At 39.0% G+C, this 22,219-nt stretch overlaps 1 protein-coding gene across 2 annotated transcripts in view; it reads right to left on the bottom strand.

Moving 5' to 3' along the window:
• Nucleotides 1-22,219, bottom strand: part of fam184ab (family with sequence similarity 184 member Ab) — a 139,902-nt gene that overhangs the window by 15,049 nt on the left and 102,634 nt on the right. For both annotated transcript variants that reach the window (XM_023430209.2, XM_023430211.2), the window contains exons 15-18: nt 17,412-17,565; nt 15,124-15,251; nt 7,851-8,035; nt 4,010-4,156 (exon numbers count right to left, since the gene is read on the bottom strand). In XM_023430209.2, coding sequence (XP_023285977.1) covers nt 4,010-4,156; nt 7,851-8,035; nt 15,124-15,251; nt 17,412-17,565 — 614 coding nt within the window. The remainder of the gene's footprint in view (nt 1-4,009; nt 4,157-7,850; nt 8,036-15,123; nt 15,252-17,411; nt 17,566-22,219) is intronic.

Raw genomic sequence — 22,219 nt, 5'->3', positions numbered from 1 at the left:
CTGATGTGACTACAGATGTGACTACAAATTGCAACTTTAGTTGTCATGACAACCAAAACCCAAACAAACACAAACTGCAACCCATAGACGAGCTTCCTAACTCTCAGAGGAATAACAGGACAAAAATATTTAAATATTCATGAGGCTTGAATGGTGAGGATATCTCAGCGGCTGCTCAGGGAGAGGGACTCGTCGTGAAGGAGACAAGGCTGTCGTCACCACAGTGATTAATGAGGCGGAAAGAGACTGGTGGTTAAGACGGATCTGTGTTTTAGTTAATTAGGTGAGAGGATCATCTCTGGGGAAAGTGAAGAAACAGTCAGAAATTAAAAAAAACTTGATGTGAATTAATAGTGAATTTATCACAAAAAAATAAGAGAGAAAGTCTCAGACTGTTTGACTACATTATACTTCATCACTTTACTGTATTTTAATTCCAACTTTAGTCATTTGTATGCTGGGTGCAGATGCTTTCATGCTTTTTTCAAAGTTTAGATTCTTGGGTCAAGTCAATTTGTTCTGGTAAACTTAGAAGAAGAACTGATGGATTTATATATTTATCCATTATATCAAATATGTACTCTTAATGGTATTACTTTGTATTACTTATTGGGCCTCAATCACTTCAGTACATGCATTCAGTTTGAGGTTTAGGTGAGTGCATGTCTTAGCAAGATTTAAATTAACTCTATAGAATTGTTACAGTAATTTGGAAATAAAACCCCCAAAAACTGAAACTTAAAATAAATGCTTAACCTTAACTCAACCTGGATAGGAAACCCTAACAGTACTATAACAGCCACTAGGCTGACTGAATAAACTCCACCTGTTGGTGAATACCATGAGATACAATTGAAAGCCTTAGAGATATTAAAACTGATATGTGGAGCTTTTATGCTGTATTTGTGAAAATAAAAGAGAAAAGACCTTAAACACAGTGAGAGGTGGTGCTGAGGTCTGAAAGAAAGAAAATATTGGAAGATTTCAACAAAATGTCTTCTTTAAATAAATCGTAAACAGATTGTGTACACTCTACACTCCTTTAACTATAGATCTTGTGTAATACTGTGTCTTGTGTAACATAATGTTTAACTGGCATTTTATTTGCAGATGAAATAGCAGCCAATAAAAGGTTATTTGATTGATGACTGTGCTCTGTTTGCCTGCAGATCCTCTGTGGTCCAGCAGGTGGTGCTTTGCTCTCAGCTGAGTCAGACTGAAAGGAGGTCAGCTCTGAGGAGGATGCTAGTTTGCTGCATGTCTCCTGACTCTGTCTCACACACAGACTCATTACAGCATGTGTTGCACAGAGTTTTTCCTATGGCTTTTCTATCTTTACATCACCCTGTTCTTATCTGTTGTATCTCTTTAACTCTAAACTCTCTTGTGGTTTGGTTTGTCTCTAAAACCACCAGCACAAAAATCACCTTTCACCTCATTTTCTTTTTTCCTGCTGCCTCCATCTTTTTCTCTGTATTCTTGTCTGTCGTCAACTGTACTTTCTGTCATATACACTCATCTGTCTCTTTAGTTGTAACCTACCTATCTACTGCATCCCCTCAGCTTTCTCTGGAATCTTTCAATCGATGCAGGCATCACTTTCAGCATCTGCTTCACCAAAGCCTAACTTGACCTCTCCTCAGTGTCCTCACAGCGCCATCAGTGATATAAATCTTCTGCTTTATCTCCAGTGATAAAAGCCACATTTCCTTCCACTAATTAGATTCTTTTAGCCCTGTATCATTAGTTGCTACGCGAAATGTCTTTGATCCACATTTCATGTGAATCTATACATTTTCTTTGATCTCTGCAAGTTCTCCATCTGAGGAAGTTCTAACTTACATCTGGTTTGTAGACTGGTGTTACTGCATATTGTACGTTGAGCAGGACAAGACTTGAGCTCTATGATGTATAATTCATCTGATTTGAATATTTTAAGGCTGCAGGAGTCCAATAAATCCAAGGTGGTTGAACCCTTGGTTTCCAGTCTTAGAATCCTACATCACTGTCCCTCTAAACTCTGTTTTACAGTAAAACAAATGTGACATTTAGAAATCCTGATTTCATTCAGGATGTCAGAATATTGCACTATAAAAATATGTCATAACATTTTGGTTGGAATTAGTAGCATCTCAGATAGCAAAATGATCTTCTGACCTAACATATGCCTGGGTCCTCGGCCTTCCACATCTGGGCATCTGAGTCTCCTCCACTATTGACTGACAGCTGTATATGGGCCAGATTCAGGCCGTGGGACCAGACGTGTATTGGGCCAGAAGAAAACAAGCATGTGGCCTGAGTATGGAACGGATATATTTTGCTACCTGCCACTGACAGAGAGCTTATAGAGGAATAACAAATAATAATCCTCGGTATCTTCAAACAGTATTAACATACAGTAATAACCAATAATTCATTCTCCATGTGTGCACTAGTCATTGTAACACATTTTAACATAAATAAGATTCAGGAAAAATGACAGTTTGGGCAATGACGCAAATGAGGTACATTCACCAGACCAATCAACAATGGAGCTGGTTCATGGGAAGCCATTATTTACAACTGCCACAGCTGCAGCTACCAGCAGGGACACAGAGGTTATGTCCTCAGTAATTTGTTGGTTTTGATGACCTGAAGAGGAATTTAATATCACAATTACTGAGTGGCACTGGGGGGGGGGTTGGATTTATGAGTTCAGTATAAGTCCTGACAACAGCCACAGTTTGACTCTGAGCATTTCTGGGGAGTAAGAAATGTTGTTTTTATTTGATGCTTGATGCTTAAGAAAAGCACTGTTTCCTCTGTGGGTTCAGTTTCAAGTGTGTGGCACTTCAGTTAAGATAACAGCGAGCTCAGTGGCAATGTGATGACATGTTTGGAGTGAATAAATACAGAAAACACAACAATGTTCAGATGAAGACATCAGCCCCTGCTTACTATGTATGAAAAAGAGAATTCCTGGCAGATTGGACAGTTTTCACAGTTTATGTGACGCAGTTATGTTGATGCACATCAGGATAGAGGCAAACATAAAACCCAGGATTGAAAACTTTAATCAAGTTGCAAGCAGCTACTGAAACCTGCAGTCTGCACAGTGTTTTTTATTCAAATTGCCTCCATACAACAGAACAATATGAGAGCGCATGCATAAAGGCACATTATACCTCATGCATATGGAATCAAAAGCTGGCATTTGTGTTTCTCTCCTTTTTTTTAATCTTCAATTTCATGGAGTCATTTTATCTTTTTGTGATGTGCTTTTGTTTTGAAAATGGAACACATTATTTCCAGAAGAGTTTGGCTCAGGTACAGATTGAGGGTTCACGGGCCTCAGACTGCAGTAAATCTCTCGGCGCTGCCTTTCATAGCGAGCCAGTTTTCTTCATGTGCCGTCGTGCGTGGTGCAGCTGTTTATAACGTATGACACCAGCAACATGATTATCTGGCAGGAAAATAATTCATCACAGCCCCCCCCTTCCTATTTATACTCCACTTCACCTGACGCATATGAAAATAAAAATACTCTGCATGGATGCTCCTGCTCCTATATGACTAACAACTGAAAATGTGTTTAGATACGCCCTGGTAGTCTATGATGCAGTGATTGCATAGGTCATTGCATGGACAAACAGGAAGTGCACAGTTTTCCCATATTTGATCATCTGCTTCATTAAAGTAGATGATGTGAACAAGCATGTTAGACGTGGATTAAGAGTTAAATCTGCAGAGGAGAAAAGAGAAACCAGGAGTGTTCGGGCAGGTGTGAATGCCTCGCCTGTTCCTCTCCCCAGAGAAAACTTGTCTGTTGTTTTTATGCTTCCACTTGGCACCTGACAATACTCAGTTACATTATCTAGGACAAATATGTTGACCTGTGCCCACAGCAATCATGAGCTGAAGAATCAGATAACTGTCATTCCTCTGTGCCGCAGACCTTCATTGCTGCACAGCTGTTTGACGACACCACACAAGACACACACACACACACGTATTCGAAGTGTGTACATACAGTATCTGAAGGGCGGAGATCTTGTCTTTCAGCACTTCCTGGGCTTTGTTGAAGTCGGACAGCATGTTCTGCGTCTCTCTGCTGTGGACGGCACTCAGCTCGGCGAGCTCCCTCTCGTGCCTCTTTGTCAGCTCTTGTTCGTGAACCCTGAAAAGGGAGAAGAACAGACGGTTGAGTTTCTGAGAGAAAAGTACAACTGTAGGTTTGAGTTAGAGCAGCGTTTTCATTTTCAACTAAAATGCCAATTATTTTCTGATATAATCATTTAGAAAATTCCAAATTTGTTTCTTTTGTCCAACCAACAGTTTAAAACTCAAGGATTTACAGAAAACAAAGAAAAGCAGCAACCGAGAAACAGTTTAACCATCATTCAACAGCAGATATCCATAGCAACATTAAATCTACTTCATGCGTCATTAGCAGTCCACTCTTATTGGTGGTGAGACAGACCTAACCACATGTTAAACTGGCTATAAATAAATGTTAAAAAATGGATACTACTTTGTACACAGTTTCTCTTTTGCACTGTGATAAGTGGCCACTACATTTGATGTGTCCTGATACAAAAAACAACATTCAACATTTTGCAGTGTTGAAATAATTATCCAGATCCTTTAATTATTTAAAGTAGCACTTCTGTCTTGCAGTATCACTCAGTTCTGCTCTTGGTTTCAGAATCGTTTAGAATATTTTACATGCTCCTTTGAACATTGTTATATTTTATGCTCACGGGGCGCATCAGTGGCTCACCTGGTAGTGTCATCAGTAAATGTGGAGTTTGTGGTCAGCACTGAGGAGTAATGTTTTTACACTGGGTTCCTGTTTTGTTTGGTATCATTTGTTTGCCACATGGCACCTTAGATAGTAAATGTACCGTGACCCTTAAAATACAAAATTTTATTTTAATAAACCTTTATTTTGGTAAATCACAGCTCTTATTTATGTCTTTATGTTATATCACTAGACTGTGCATAGTGATAGTGACAAAAGTTTTAATTAACACACGTAATCATGTCTAAGTCTGATCACCTTGGCTCGCATGTGTCAGATTTTCAATTAAATAGAAGCCACGCCACATCACGTCACGTCACGTCACGTCACGTTAATTAATTGAACATACTAACTGCATTACAATTTAACTTCCAGGATAGAGTGATGCACGCTGTGGCTCAGGAACAACTCACATTTCCATTTGTTAATCTTTGAAATTGGTGACATTTCCCTTTAAGACTTAATCAGCACCTGCAGACTCTCCTCCTCTGTCTGTCTGTCTGACTCTCCCAGGATAAGCGAACATAATGGATCGCCCCACGGAGGAAACATTGGTGAGATTAGAAAAAGGAGGCTGAATGAATTCCAGGACCATGACTGCATGGGAACATACTATGAATGAAATGATGAGATATTCGTTTGAACAAAATATCAGCAGAATAAAATGAGACAATATGAAAATTCATAAAAACATAAATGTGGTATGATTTAAGTGCAAAATACTGCATGTACTATGTATACGTAATGTGTGCTAAAGTGTGTAGATGGAATAATAAACTATTCATATTATGAAATATATTCAATTTACCAACTAAACTTTTTGCTGAGGAAGGAAATGAGCTAAATGAAGAGGAAAATGATGGAAATTGGGAATAAGAGCTGATAATAGTGAAATGAGGAGGAGAAAAAAGGCTGATGAAAGGGAAGAGAAGGAGCATAGAGGCTGGAGGAGAAACATGGATGTCCGTCTGCCTCTCACTCTGACTGGGCCAACTCCCCCTGAGGGGCGCACATCTTATCTCTCTCTGCTTCCTCTTTATTTATTTATCAGCCTATTTTTATCCCTGTGACCAGGATTCAGACGGGGAGTTACGTAACAGAGGGAGAAATGTGCTGCGCATGAGCCTTCCAGCAGAGAGAGCGAGAGCGAGAGAGAGAGAGAGAGAGAGAGATGATGATGAGGATGTGTATGTATAAAGGCAAGCAGCACATGAATACATGTTAGAACTATCAAGCAGCTGTCAAGCATACACACATGTGGGCAAACCTTGAAACACACACGCACACACATCAATCCATGGTTACAGATTGATTCTAATGAGGAGCTGGACCACATTAGCCATACAGCACTTAAAAAAATTATAACATGCTGCAGGGAACAACATGATTATCATATATGATATATTCCATTCTGATTTTACCCTAAATAACCTTCACTTCTCCTAATCAATGGGCTCCTGACACTGGCTGAAAGAGAGAGGGAGACAAAGACAGTGTGTGTAAGAGAGAGAAAGAGAGAGAGCTTCGATTGGCTTCGTTTGGGCTTTTCTTTCACTCTCTCTTTCATCTCGGTCTATTTTCATCAGGACCGGAGCAGAGCGGGATTGCAGCAACTATCGTCACCCGAATAAAATCAGTGAAATCAAATTTAGCAACAAGCACTGATGACAGAGGCCACCGAGGGGGGAAAGGGTTGAGAGTGTGCACTAGTACACTTGTATCATATGGAATGGGGTTTAGATAGTGAGGCTATCCTAACTGTTGATGTTGTTTTTAAAGGAAGATGAATAATTTTTTAATCATGATTATTTGCTTTCAAATGGAGCTTTAAGTTGTTTTGCGCACATTAAGAAAACATACAATGTGTTAATTAGTTACCTTTAAAGGTGCTGGCAGGCACATTTCATTGCTTTTGGATAGAGCCAGGCTAACTGTTTACCCCTGTTTCCAGTCTTTGTGCTAAGCTAAGCTAACAGGCTGCTGACTGTAGCCTTATATATTTTCTCACTGACTTTGTAAGCCACCATGCCACCTTTAAAGGTCCCATATTGTATAAAGGTAGATGTCCATGTGCTATTTGATTATAAAGAGAGGCTCAGAGTCTCCTCTCTTCTGATTGGCTCACCGACCTGTTGTTACCAGAGCTCCAGAGAAAAGCCAGCGAGAGGAGATGTAAAACTAAACTGAGGTGATTTTTGATTCTTAAAACCACAAATATATCTTCTTATGGATCAATACTTGAAATAAAACACAGGAGAAGTGTCAAATAATGGACATGAGAGCAAGTTTCTCTTAGACATCAAGTTAATTCAAGCAGTTCCCTAAAGTATCTCTTTAATACAACTAAAACCTAAATTCCTGGTTCTCAAAATCAAACTTTATCAACATGAATTTCACAGGAAGGGACATCATACGGGCCATACTGTTGACTGGTAACTGAACTAAGGCTGGCATTGAGCGCTAAGCCAAGTTCTTACTGCCAGAAGTGGAGTCAAAAAGAATAAAAAGAACGAGGAACTCAAGAATCACCACTCTGAATTCATGAGAAAAATATTCAGTAGTGTGGTTGCCTGGTTACAGTGCATCAAGATAAACTGAATTGTGAATTCACTGGTGTATGCTTCACCTGTGGGAGACAAACACACAGAGTCCAACTGTGTGACCATGAATATTTCACACAGACACAAAACTTGACGCAAAAGAAAAGAGTCAGATTCGGAGGAAAGATCTCGTATCAGACATGAATAAACAGGTTGATGTCAGTTTGGCAACTGCTACAGTTTAAAACGCCGTGAGTTCAGTCAGACGTCTTTTTTATACATGATAGAAGATGAATGCACCACTCACAGGCTTATTCAGATCAATCAGTGCTTTCAACTGCAGCAACTGAACTTTGACAAAAATAATATCAAAGTGTTTTACTATTTATAGTCTGTCCTGACACAGAATTGAGTTGAATGTATAAAAACCCTCTATTTTAATGGAATAACTGAACTCAGTAGTACCTGGTAGTATGATAGATAGGTAGTATTGTTTTGTATTGTGTTGTCCTTTCAGTGCTGACTCGTACCTTATCTGCTGATTGGCTTCACTGCGGATCTTGAGCACCTCCTTGCCCTTGAGCTCCAGCTCTTTAGTCAGAGTGCTGATGTTCTCGTTGAGTGTGTGGATCTGGTGGTCCATCTGAGCGATGTGGTTCTTCCTCCTGGACACCTCCTCCTGCAGCTCAGTGATCCGGCCCAACAACTCACGCTCCTAGAAAGAAAAAAAAAATCAGTATTATTCATTTTTTGCATTTTGATGAGATTTGAGTCCCACAGTGTTAGTTATCCTTATAACAGCATCATGGTTTAATAACAAACCAACCCTAACTTTGTGGGTCTTTTCTGGCAATGTAGCCATTTTTACCAATTTCAATGAGGTCAAACTACCATGAGGATGAATGTAAACACATGACCTCACACAGCTATACAAACTTAAATGGTGTCTTCATGCTATAAACAAGCGGCAACCTCCAAGGCTGAAAAATGAGGCCAACTTGGAAGTACCAAAAAAAAACAGCAGTTCCTAAAATGGCCACTTGAGGCTGGCTGCAAAAACGAGTCAATCCCCATAGACTCCCATGTTAAAATGTCCGACTTTACAGCAGAAATAATCATGTTTGCAACCTGGTACGAGAAATTATTTTGCACTCTATGGCTAATTTCCTCCTTCATGACAACTGTATGGGGGGTGGGTTTTTATAAAAACTACATCTTATTAAGGCTTAAAGTTCTGCATAATTGAGGGTGTGCTGCTTTGAGTGACAGGTGGGTGATCGATGCTTGTCACAAGCCGGCATGCGCCGAAGTCTGGGCTCCACACACGCCCCTCCTCTTTTCCCATTTTTGGATTAGCTGGGCGTTAGGCAGAGTTAGGTACAGGCAACATGGCGGTGGCGGAGCAGCTCACTCTGTGCTTCAAAACCACTCTTCAGAAACCTGTGGGTGACGTCACGGAGACTACAACCATCTTTATTTACAGTCTGTGGCTATAAAGCATTCTGTCTTTGCACACACATCATGCAGTGCATTGTAGTAAGCAATGAAGCTCCGTAAGTCATCTTAGTTTTTTTGGGGGAAATATACTGTACTGAATTTTAGGTGAAATGCTATGCTAATCTAAATGTGGGTGCACAAAATGAAATGACATTAAATGACATTTACCTGACAGAAGGTTTGGATTAACACCTTTCTGAAAGCATTTTAACAAATCTGGATATGATAAGCTTTAAAAAGATTTTAGTAAAGGGCTGTTGCATTGGAGTACACTGGGTGTACCTGGGTGCCAATTCAGTATAATGGTCTAATTTTGGCCATTGTCCCATTTTGTATTATGGAATATAACAAATTAACTCCATCTGAAATGTGGATTCAAGAATCAGATGTTTCTTCAGCAACACAACTGGGCCCCTAATTAACAGAAAGACGAATGCAGTGAATCGCATTCATTCTGGTAAACTAACAATGAATGTTGAGTGATCTGACAATAAATGGTAACATTTATCATCATCCATTATTCATAAATACCCATGTGTATATTCTCGCTTTCACTCGTAGACATTTGATTTGTAAAAGGATAGTGGCAATTAATGCAAATCAACCTGCTAAATGTCAACTGTTTAGATAAATTCACAAGTATGAGTTAAATTAAATTTCAGTCATCAGCACTGTACGAGAATCTAGATCCTGAATCACTCACTCAGCTCATGAATTATCACTGACTGACTTTACATGAACAATGACCAACTGTCCACATGACTCAAGACCTCCCGCAGAGCTGCCACAGCGACACAAGATCTGGCACAAGATCTTTGTTGGTTGAAAAAAGTGGTTTTCTCCGCTGGGTGGGGGTGAACAATGCGTAGGTTCAATCAAACGCTCACACGAAGGCGACAACACAGCCTGCCTTCCATTATTGGAACGTCACTCAAATAAGTGACTCACAGCTTCTAAAACTTGAGGCTTTTTAGGGCGTGTTCAAATCAGCCTGTACAGAGAACAGCCGGTGAAGACATGTACAATCTTCACTGTGGCTCTGGAGTCAAACTAGGAATTGATACCCCATTTACACCTGTCATTAGAAGGTGATCTATATCTCTATTGGATTGTCTGAATAAGGTAAAACACATGTTAATGCAAGTCTAAATGCATCTCAGCAAAACATACAGCGAAACAACATTACCAAAACCTAATACCTAATTCTGAGTCTTCCTGCAAGCTTCTTTAAAGTCTTATCCATCTAATATACGCCCACTTTATTAGGAACACCTGTACACCTGCTTATCATCCAATCAGTCAATCATGTGGCAGCAGTGCAATGCTTAAAATCCTGCAGATCCAGGTCAGGAGCTTCAGTTAATGTTCACATCAAACATCAGAGTGAGGAAAAATGTGATCTGTGTGACCTCGGCATGATTGTTGGTGCCAGCTGGGCTGGATCGAGGATTTCTGATCTCCTGGGATTTTCACACACAACAACAGCAACATCTCTGAATGGAGCCAAAAACAAACACAAAAAACACCTTGTAATCAGCAGGTGTGCTGACAGAAACACCTTGTTGATGAAAAGAAGCAAGAGGAGAATGACCAGACTGGTTGGAGCTGAGCGAGAGGCTACGGTAACTCAGATAACCACTCTGTACAAGCGTCTCAGAATGAATATGTCTGACCTTGAGGTGGACGGTTATGAATTAAACCAGACTGGTCAAAATCAAAATCATGGACACACAACACAACATCACCCACCAGACATCATTCTACTGAGAAGGTGAACACCTAAAGGTCAAACTATAAGTGACAATATGTGGTAGACTTTACATTGTGCGATATCAAGATTTGACTGAAATCATTTTATACCACTTCAGATTTTTTCTAAAAGACACAAATGTGGTTGAAAGCTTTGGAAACAAGTAAGTTGACATTAACAATCAAAACTGCCAAGTTCAGAGTTAATACACATGATGATGGGAGCCAGAGTGGGCCTCGTTTGCCAAATTGATCATTATGATTAGAGACTTGAACGAAGAGGCAAAGAAAGGCAAAGATATAATATGAAGTTTCACAGTAGCAGGTCACCGAACTCTAAAGTTATTGTCCACTTATGATTCCCCACTCTGCAAAATATCATTCAACTTGTCCCTATAATAATCTGTGCCAAGGTCTGTGTTCATATATCCAATAACCATAATTCTGTATAATAAACTCACTAACTGTCTCAATCTGGGTCTTAATTTAATGTAATTGGCTGATTCTTGCTGTCCAAAAATTTTGCGGTGCAATTAAGCACAATTACTCATTTACTCATTTTACTCTCCATCTCGTCAAACTCCTGACTTCATTCTGAGGAGACGAGGCAGAAAAAACAAGTTAACAAGAAAAAGAGAAAAAAAAAATGAAGAAAGAAAATTTACCTAAACTGGTTCATTTCAGGGAATCCAGGACTATTTGAAAAGTGTGTATTGTGTTACTTGGGACTTGAATCCCTGTTGGATTTTCACACTCATGGCAGATGAATGGAGCTGACTGTGGGCTGGTTTTGGGGCACTGAGATTTACAATATTTCTGCTGTTGCTCTGTCATCACTTTTTTATCCTCCCCATCTATTCTCTCCTTCACCATCTCACTTTCTCCTCCACTCCAAACATCTAAAATAAGAAGTGAAATTGTGAATATGCGCACCACTTCTTTTTTTTTTTGCTAGCCCCTCTCTATTCTCATATTTAAGTCTTTGAAAAATAAATAAGGTTTTCAAATATTTATCAAGCGGAGGCATTAGCTGCTCGAATCTCTTACTGAATTAGGGTGTGATTTCCTACTGAAAGTGGACTTTTATCTTTTATAAAGGGATGATGGATGGATATTAGTTGGGTCAGTGTCATCCATCCAGTTTGACTGACGGAGTATAATTGATCTGTGCTACACTGGCTGTCTATAAACTGCCATTAACTTGAACGTGAAACATGACGTTTATCTTTAGTCTAAATGGAAAGTGTTAGTGTCCCAGTTCCTAAATGATGTATTATATATATATTATATTTATATTTTCTTTCTTTATTTGTTTTTATCATTTATTTTCTTTCTCTTCTTTTTCTGTGTTTTTTTCTTTCTTACTTCATGGGCTATAATCAGACATATGCACAAATACCAACTTTTTAAAACCCATATACACATTTGGGCTGCAACACATATCGTATCAATTAATCTGCCAATTATTTTAATCAGTTGATCATTTTGTCTGAAAAAGCAGCCCTACACCCAAAGATACTACATTTATTCAATCTCACCAAACAGAGCAAAGCAGAGAATCCTCACAGTTAAGAAGCTTGTATCAGTGAATTCAATTTTTTTTCTTGAAAAGGTAATTGATTATCCAAATCAATACATTTTTGGTTTATTGACTAATTGATTAACAGACTAATCATTTCGCCTTGATTTCATACTCATGAGAACAAAGAGAAAAATAAGGGTGAATGAGGTAATGAGATAAAAACAATTAAATTGACTGACAGCTCCTCTGAGATACGTTATATTAAGTTATTTCAGGTACAAAGTGAAACGTTACAGCAAACACTGGACTGGAGCAAAGACAGAACGACTGTGTCCCAAACACCAAAAACAACATCAGGAGTAGAACAAGCTAATGGAAAGAGAACAGAGTGGATATTGGATGTCAAGTGATACAGATGAGGAGATGACTGATCAGACAGCTCAGCTGGATCAAACACGTTAAGTATCTCCCCTGGGACAGATGATGATGTGCACACAAACACACACGCGCGCGCACTTCATCAGTCTCTTCCTCCCTGTCTGTTAAGTAATTGCAGGTATAAAAACATTATTTAACGCAGCGTGACGACTATCGGCTGCTGAGCTCTTCCACTGCGATGACTCAGCTAAGTTTATCTGCCTTTAAAGGCTCCGGTGAAGTAAACAAAGAATTCACAAACTCTCAAAGTCTACATGCAGCATCCCAACAATTAATTAATCATTTGGTTTCTTATACTATATTTTACCCGTTCAACTTTATCATCACAGACAGGAAATCACTGAAATCTGATGATCTGATTATTTCAAAGCACAAAGGGAGAATAACTGAACTCATGATGGCAGATGGTGAAAGGACAGAAAGGATAATGCTACCTCCAAATTAAGGCTGCCAAATAGTGACCTATACTGCTTAAGAGGCACAATATAACCACAATGTTCCCAGTTCACATACTTTTTTGTGTGTCACCCCCCACCCCACCCCTCCCTCATATTTTGTGTCTGATTCTTTGCTGTAGACCAGATAACAGAGGCAGAAATGTCAGCAACCTCAAAAACAGAGGGAAAAGTAATATCGTCAAAAACACTGACACTGAGCTGCACAATAAGTTGACTTGTTAAATTAGTTGATTTAAGATAAAAAGTCAGACCCATGCAGTGAGCAGACACATGAGCATGTTCTGATTTCCATTGTGAGAAGTTCAAACTATCATAACATTTATATCAGGCTGCAACACTGCAAACCTGCCTACTTTGAACGATGCTAATGTAGATGTGTGGAACAGCCGGGGGGGTGTTTGATGGAGAGTCCAGCAAACTCAGCAAAATGAGGAATGACGGTATTCCACTGTGGTTTAGTCCTGGTTAGAGAATATGTGAAAATGATTTGTATCTCATCATATACAGTGGAGACAGGTCGACACAATTCACTACTAATTGGGACAAAATCGGACATGAAGGCCTGTGACCCAGTGTGAATCTACTGGTGGTGCTGGTGCACTGCAGGATACTAAAGGAGGTGACTGACACGTGATGTACATTTCTGCTGCAGCTGCTACAGACTGACGGTTTGACAGACAGGCAGTTCAAACTGTAACACTCCACCATTAGCCCTTATTGACTCCCTGTCGCCTTGGCAACTTAAGATGAGAGGGACTGATGGTGAAGTATAGGGGGTATTAAAATCAACCAGCTGTGCATCTCTGCTAGAACATCTGTACCACAAAGTGATGAGAGAGGAACCCATGGTGTTTGGGGTAATTAGGAAGATTTACTAGAAACGGTAAGAGGGTAGCCTGCCGGCTGGTGTGTGTGTGTGTGTGTGTGTGTGTGTGTGTGAGTCTGTGGCAGGTGTTATGGAAGACATACTGGTCATATCATCTAGTACTGTCTCCATCCCAATCTAATTTCTCTTAGACAGCCAGTAAGACAATAACAACAACAACACTGATGAATAATAAATACGAAACAAACAAATAATCTGAAGATTAAAAACAGCTGTTGCTGTGTAACATGGGATAGACAAGACTAGTATTTGTCACAATTTTAACTGAATTTTTCAAGAAAACTGTCAAATGAAAATAAAAATACACGTGAGAACAGATGAAAGGACGCCCACCTTGTAATATCAATGTAAAGCACTTCTGTGCATTCTCTGTGTGTGGGCAAACAAACTGTGAGCAAAACACTTACCTGTTATTATTGCTGTATGTGTTGCATCGATCCAACAATCATTCAGACTATAAAATGTCAGAAAATGATGGAAAATGTTGCAAGGTGATGCTTTTTATTGTCTTTTAAATTAAATCAGTTAATTAAATTATTTAATTTAAAATCATAGAAAAAGCTTCTTTGCATAGAAGCTAGAATCAGTGACGGTTTGGCATTTGTCCTTAAACTTTCTTGACTTAACCATGATAAAAAACAACAAAAAAAAAACAACATATGATTTGTATGAAATAATTGATTAATCGACTCATTACTTCAGTAATAATTCTGGAGAACTGTAACACATAAAGAGAGAGGTCCATTTTTTTTTTTATTGTCTGTTTCAATCTAAAAATACTGGTGCTGGAAGCAGCTCTCTACATTCTGTATGAGTGCGTTTTGAATGAGTATCATACAGAGGTAAAATAACTCTGTGTCTATCACTGGAACAACTTCCTTAAAGACTGTGGGTGTTTAACAGTGTGAAAGAGACTGAAAGCCTGTTCAGAGGTGTCTACATTACATTTTTCTTATTGACTCCTGTCACACAATCTTCACTGTGCTCAGGAAAGATAGAGAGCAGTGCTGCAGTGCTTGAGAGGATTCATACTTGACAAGAACATCATTTGCTGCAGTAGTTGTGTTTGTATGAAGCGGTGATGTGTCTATAAACATATATGTCAAGATAAACATAAAGATGGTGACGAGTTTGCAGACGTTAGGAATTATAAATGACAGGTTTGGTCTCTTAGAAGAAGCGCAGAGATGTGTAGAAGACAATTTGGGGTAATTTTCCTCATGATGAACTAGTACATGCTCATGAAGTCCTACCTGTATGCGGTTGTTCTCCAGTGTTTTCTCCAGCTCGGCTTTGGCAGCAGCTGACTCCTGTTGGTGGGTTTGTCTCAGGTGTTCGATGGCTGATGCGTGGATGTGGTTCAATTCTGATCGCAGGGAGGCTAATGGGAAAAAATGTAATGGAAGCAAAAGGACACATATTTCATTTGAACAGAAAATACTACACGTGTGGAAACAAAGCTTCTGGCTGCAAGTTTCAGATTCAGAGAAAAGCTTCCTCCAACCTTTAGTCTGCTCGAAAAAAAAGTGCTCATTAGCTGCAAAGGCATTTTTATTACAAAATAAATAAATAAAGTCCTTTTTACTTTGCACATAAAGAAAAGTGCCTCGGCTGCCTTTACCCAAGTGGCCTTTAATCCTGACTCAAATGAACACCTTTTATTGCAAACAGTCTAATGGTTTGAAGAGGGAACGCACATTGTTACAAGCTTCCTACTTGAACGTAACGTCAGAATAAAAAGACAAAAGCTGTGAAAGCTGAGTATTTCTGACCGACCGCTGCAGGAAAACACATGATATACATACGCACATGTACCGTGTATACACACACATTCACACACTGAAAGAAGATGAAAGAAAGTAAGAGAGGGAGCGAGGTAAAGAGAAAAAGGTAATAAAAAGATGTCAGGATGTGGGAAGTGAGAGATAGATGGGAGCAGCTCTCCAGTGTCAGGACCATGACATGAAGGTTAATGGAAGACCATTTATCACGGCACAGTGCTGGTGTGTTAGCACAAAAAAAAAACTGGGTAAGACTGAAGTTTTCCAGCACTTTTATAGATATTTTTGGTCCATCTTAAACTTCAGAGCCCTGCTAATGTCCTCATTTTACTTCTTAGCATAGACTTTAACTGCTGTTTCTACACCACAGACTGCGGCTTTTAATATTTCCTCTGTCAGATATCTGCATTAGCTTAAGAAAGAGAGCAGTAATTTTTCAGTCTGTGATGTGAGGATGGTAGTTTACTTATGTTTGAGGCCACACAAATAAAACAACATCTATATATCTTGTGTTCCACACTGTCCTAAAGACAAAATGATAAAACCAAATGTTAAATTATAGCAGCTATTTACGAGAAGAACTGTCACATCCCCATTATTACAGAACGACAGGACCCCACTTTGGCCCTGATACAGTATCAAACATCATCCTAGTATTCTTTTCATTTCTATAGTTGTTATTGTCCATGGCCTAAAAAGCATTTACCTCCTGTAGATGAGGAATAATAACACAGCATGTGAAAACATAAATCCACTCTATGTCCCTCCTCTATATCTATCCACAGTGTTCTAGACAATTTGTTCCTCTGTCTGTGTCTGTCACTGAGTTGAAATGAGAAATAAAGAACAGTAAATGGACACCACAGAATCAGTGTGTAGACTCAGGGGATTTGTTCCATAAAGCTGCACATTATTGTCACAGTGACATTGACTTTCGACAGTTGACCATCAAATTCTGATCTGTTCATTCTCGAGTCCAAGTGGATCTTTGCGCCAAATTGGGACAGACTGAGACATCGCCTTCAAGGGAATGGGAAACCAAAATCCTGCCCTGGCTGTCACTTGCATGGAGCTACAATAAAATCTTTGACCATCACTCAACAACATCTCATGACAAAGTGAAAACATGTTGTATTTTTCATCTTCTCAGAATGTATGACCACACGTTTCTACAAAGTACTGACATAAGGCTCTGAATACTTTTGTTGGGGAAAGATTTGATTTTCAATGAATTTCGAAAAAACACATTTTCACTTTGTCATTATCAGCTTCTGATTATAGGTTATACTACAGAGGAAATTGAACAGCACAACAGCAAGTTGAGGAAAACAGGTATATGCTGAGTCAGATTATCACCTGTGTTCAGCTGTGTGGAAAATGTGAAATAGCACATTATGTCAAATTGTAAAACTGTTATTTTCTTGTTGTTGCTCCACAATAATGGACATAGCATTATGCTAACTGATTGTTTGCTATGTGACCATGATAAGGCCTTAGCTGCCTCTTGGTGTAAATGCTTTGCCATATTCTCACCTTATATTTTTACTTTGAGATCCACAAGTTTTCTGAGTTTCTTTGTATAATCTTTTCTATATAAAAGGTTTTCATCCTTTATTTTCCAGTATTTTCTTCCATTATTAGTACGGCCTTCACAGTAAAATCAGAGCAGACTGTGACCAGAAACCCCATATCAATGCAAAATGTGGCAAAAGGTCATATTAGGGTGAATATTTCTCCACACACACACTCTAAGACCTCACCCAGCATGGCTTTGCCCTCGTCCTCCAGTTCAAAGCGAAGCGTTTGCAGCTCTTGCTCCGACTGCTGTTTGAGCGTCTCGATGCTCTGGCGGTGAGCCTCTCTGAGCGACTGCAGCTCTGCATGGTGATGGTGGCGGAGACGCTCCTCCAGGTCCTGATGGATGGGTGGGAGGTAGGGGGACGGGGGGAAGGGGTGGGAGAGGATAACCGAAAGAACAAAGACAGGGCAGGAGAACAGGGAGACAGAGGAAAAAAGTGAGAGTGGGATGGCCCAAGAGAGAGAGTGAGGGAACTCTAGCCATTTTAAATCCTGTATGAGGCCAGTCTGTCCTTATATCTGTGAGGATATAAGGAGGAACTGGCCGATCATTATACACGGTCTGAAACAGGACTGATTCATCAGCCAAGAGAGAATAAAAATCACTTTCTTATTTATTCATTTCTACCATTCAGACTTTGTGAAAACTAGAGGTCACCTTCTGTGTCAAGTATAAAACAAAGACAATTCTCTTATCAAAACCTTTCCTTCAATGGTTTCCTGATGATTTCAATAAACTCCCCTTTAGAATGACCTTGAGGGCAACAGAATTAGAAAAAAAAAAGAAGTTATTCTATTATTCTATTATCATCATTTTGAGTAAAAAAGTGAAGCTGCATTGTCAAAATACATTATATTAATTATAATAATAAAATTCTCTCTCTTTATTCTGCACAGTTGTTGAGAAGAGTCAGAAGGTCACCTCATACTTCAAAATGCTTTTTAAAACATTGGCCTTCATATTTGAAAGATTAGTAACACATTCCCCTGGAGTGGATTCCTGTTCAGTACAGCCTTGACTTTAACGTTACTGTAGCTCACTGACTTTTACTTTGAGTGTATATATATATATGTACATGTGTATATAACTGGATTTTCCTTTTGTAATAATGATATTTAAGTCAATATTTTTTTAACATAATATTCAATATTGTTTCTTAAATTAAATTAGTAAAAAATATATTAATGATGTCCGTAGAACACCATAGTGATGAGTTTTAAAAAGAAAAAAATGGAGCTAATTTTCTGTTAAATCATTGTGACAGTTGTTCAGTATAAAACTGCTCATTTGCAAAGACCATCAGATTTAAAATCAATAATTAAACAACAATATGTTGAGTGAGAAAACAAATCAGTGTTATTCCAACAAATTTTGGGGAATTTTTTCACCAAACGTGTTGGTACATGAGAACAAGAAGGAGAAGGACCGTAATCTTTATGGACAGGTGTGAATCAGCTGATCTGTTGTGCATTTCCCACAGTTCTCCACCATTTTGTTTATTGCATATATCACTTCCTTAATTAAGTGATTAATTAAATTGTGTTCAGTTACTTTCATCCAGCTGTTGATGACCTCAGTTCTGGTTTCATAACAAAAATGTAACCAGAGCAACGTATTAGAATATTAAAGAAAACTGACAAACACTTATACACACACAGTATTAGTATCAGGCATTAGCACTGCTGACTGGAGGGCTGCCACAACACACACACATACACACATACACACACACACACACACACACACACACACACACACACAGAGCTCAGCCCTGCTAGCATTACACTGCTGGCAGCCAAACATTTACTCTGGCAGTAAAAGCTGTTGTTGATGTGTGAGGATCCACATTTTCGTGCCTGAGTGTTTCTGGAAATATGGTTTTACTTATTGAGAAGCACACTCATGGTTGGTGCTGCTGTAAAGTTATCAACGATTCAACCGGCGTCGCACGTGTCAAGCGTTCATTAAGCTCGTCAGTCTGACAAACTTGGCTGTCAGCTGCGTTTCTGGCAGAGAAAACAGGACCAAAATGACTTCTGACAATCAGTGGCCACCGTTCAATTCAACAGTAAACCTGTCTGGAGAAACAGATGATAATCACTTGATCAGACTGATTCAGTTTCCCTCTAGGATGTTACATTGTTTGACTTAAAGATAAATCATATCAAATGGCTGTCAGTTCTGGTGCAAGTGTAAGGTGTTTACTTTACTAACACTTATATTTGTCTCTGCATATTGATATTAAAATCTACTTTGTCTGACTGCCTACTTAGATTCTGTGCAGGTGGCTGCAGGAAATAATCTTTTTACATATTTTGTGTTTAAAAAGCCTTTAATACACTGTAGTAAGACAGAAAAGAGTCACAACAAAAATATCGACCATAACAAAACTCATTTTCACCAGTGCATTTTGTTTGTGGCTGATGTAAAGATGTCTGAGGTGACAGTGGCACAAGGTCCAAGACAATTTAAAGATGGAAATAAGGAAAATAATCAAATTATCTTAGGATAAATAAATATATAAATTTTCTGGGTGTATACCTTTTGTGATATATCCAAAAAGTAATATACTGTGACAATATACTGTACTTAAAGAACCACTATACGTTTCAGTTTCATACCTGTTGTGCTCCTGTGTATTTTATTTTCTTATTCCCACATCCTCAAAAAATCAAAAATTCAAACTTTGCAACCAGTTAGCAAAGAAAGTTTAAAATAATATCCAGATACGTTATTAATTCAATTAAATTCAATTTAGGGTAGTAACCAGAGCCATTTCTTGCTATATGCGGACTGTGCAGATGCATAGGGACCCCGCAGCTACTAGGGGACCCCCAGGCTGCAAGTTCATCCTCAATATATTTGGGGAGAATTAAAATGACCTGTCTTTATTTGTAGCCAGTCAAGCCTCCTCATGTATTTAGTGAAGCACTGCTCAAAAATGAAATGCAGGATATAAACAAAACTAAGCTGCAATGACAGGGAAGCTGTGGCTTGTGTTTGTGGACTAATCAAGTGAAAATCATCATTAGGCTGTCAGGCAATGAGTGACATCTGCCGACAGGTGTGATGGGATGACTGACAGCTGCACGTCACGTCAGTGAGGAGAATAACGCTAGGACATATCTCTGTGGTGCAGGAAAAAGAAACAAAAGAAAATTGAAGAAGAAAAACGCTCCCAGGAAAAAGGCAAGTCATTTGTTAATGATGTAGATTCACTTGTGGGGTGGAGGGGGTGGCTATAATGTTGCCAATTTTTGAGCAGGTTTGCTACTTTTGTCCTGCTGGCTAGCTCAGCTAACCTCACTTAATAAATAACTAGCTCAGGGGGCTAGGGCCCCCAAAAAGCTAAAAACAGCCCTGGTAGTAACAGGTAATAAACACCTTTTCAAAAAAAGTTTGATATGAAAGGGGAAAACACATCTGCTATTTCCAACAGCAGACGACAGAGTTCAGATCTCATTTTCATGATTACACAAAGCCCTAAAAGCTCACTGCTGTAGACAGGTAAACTGCAGTTCACGCTGAGTTCAAATCATTTTCCTTTGTCAGTAAAAACATTAAGATGCCGTTTTTTCAAATCATAACTAGAACCCATCAACAAGGAACGTCTAAAATGATATTCACAGAAGGCTGACAGCAACATCTGTGGCATTTTAATTCTCCAATATGTAATGCCTCTGGGAAATGATTCATGGAACAAAAAGAGCCCTGAATATTCAAATGGACCTGGCTCGGAGTTGGCGGACAGCAGTCTCAGACTCTTAATGTTTGACACGGCACCCAAGCTGTTTTTTTAGGAACACTTCAAAAGCCTCAAATGCAAAACTAAACTAAAGCGTTACAGTTCATTAATTACATTAACGACAAGATCTTAAAGAGCGGGTGGATAAGAATATTGTTGTTGTTGTTGTGTGACCACTAAATAAGATAATAACCCTGCACTGTATTCTTATATATATAGTATTCTTGCTGTCTACATACAGTGGGCCAATATATATATATATACATGAATATATATATGAATTTGGTTAATTTATTCCTTTTCCTTTGTCGTCTAAAAGGTTGGTCCAAGGTCTGCATGCTGCTGTATCCACTAAGCCACACCCCCATTTCTGAGTGATCCAATCAAATCTCAAGCATTTGATTTACATCTCTCTTGCAATTAATCCCTCACATAACAGAAGCTGAAGATGCTACTTTGAAGTCTGGTTCTCTGTGACTTTTAGAGTGGCACCATCACATGTTTTTTGGCTCTGGAGGACTTTTCATTTTCACAGCTGACTCTCTCTGTCCTTAATCACTGAGCAGGTAAAAATATAAGCACAGGTGTGTTGAAACTCCGGCGGGAGGTTCTTTTTTTATCACAGTTTGAGAAAGTGACTCTTTAAAAGCTGCTAATCTCTTTCGTTCATTGGTATTGATCATTGGCCCTTTTGTGGTGTGGGTCAGTAAAAAAACCATTACTTTTATTCATTTAATTAACAGGAGCACATTAATTACTCCTAATCGCATTGAATCCTATAATTACAAATTGACTGTACTGTTACTACATTCACCTCCTCCTCCTCCTCCTCTTCCTCTTTCTTCTCTGTGCTGTTTGTGTGAGGAGGCCTGGTTGTTCAATTCTCATTCCATTACTGGACAGTCAGTATTTGTTACTTAGCTGGTAGGTGAACAATTTAACTAAGTAACAGGGGGTGATATTGATGAGCAAGCGTGAGGGATAAACACATGAAGGCATGAAATCAGACTGTGGTCTCCAGGGTCTCTGGCTTCCTGATCCAGCTGCTTCAGCACAAGTCTTAATCCTTGAACAACTCAAAGAGGCATCTGAAAGGGATGAAGCTTAAAAGCGTATCTCATATGTATTCAGATGCTCGACTGTCGACTAATATAAAACTTAAAAGCAGAATCTTAATGTCTAAACTAACCTGCAGCCGACATAAGGATTTTAGAACAGGTGTGGCCTGGGCTCCTTCCCTGGTC

Source organism: Seriola lalandi, unplaced genomic scaffold (assembly GCF_002814215.2).
Source record: "Seriola lalandi dorsalis isolate HSWRI2012SDOR001 ecotype SW California unplaced genomic scaffold, Sedor1 jcf7180002054901, whole genome shotgun sequence".
Classification (NCBI taxonomy): domain Eukaryota; kingdom Metazoa; phylum Chordata; class Actinopteri; order Carangiformes; family Carangidae; genus Seriola; species Seriola lalandi.
Note: the sequence above shows the minus strand (reverse complement) of the source record. Positions and strands in the feature narration are given on the sequence as shown.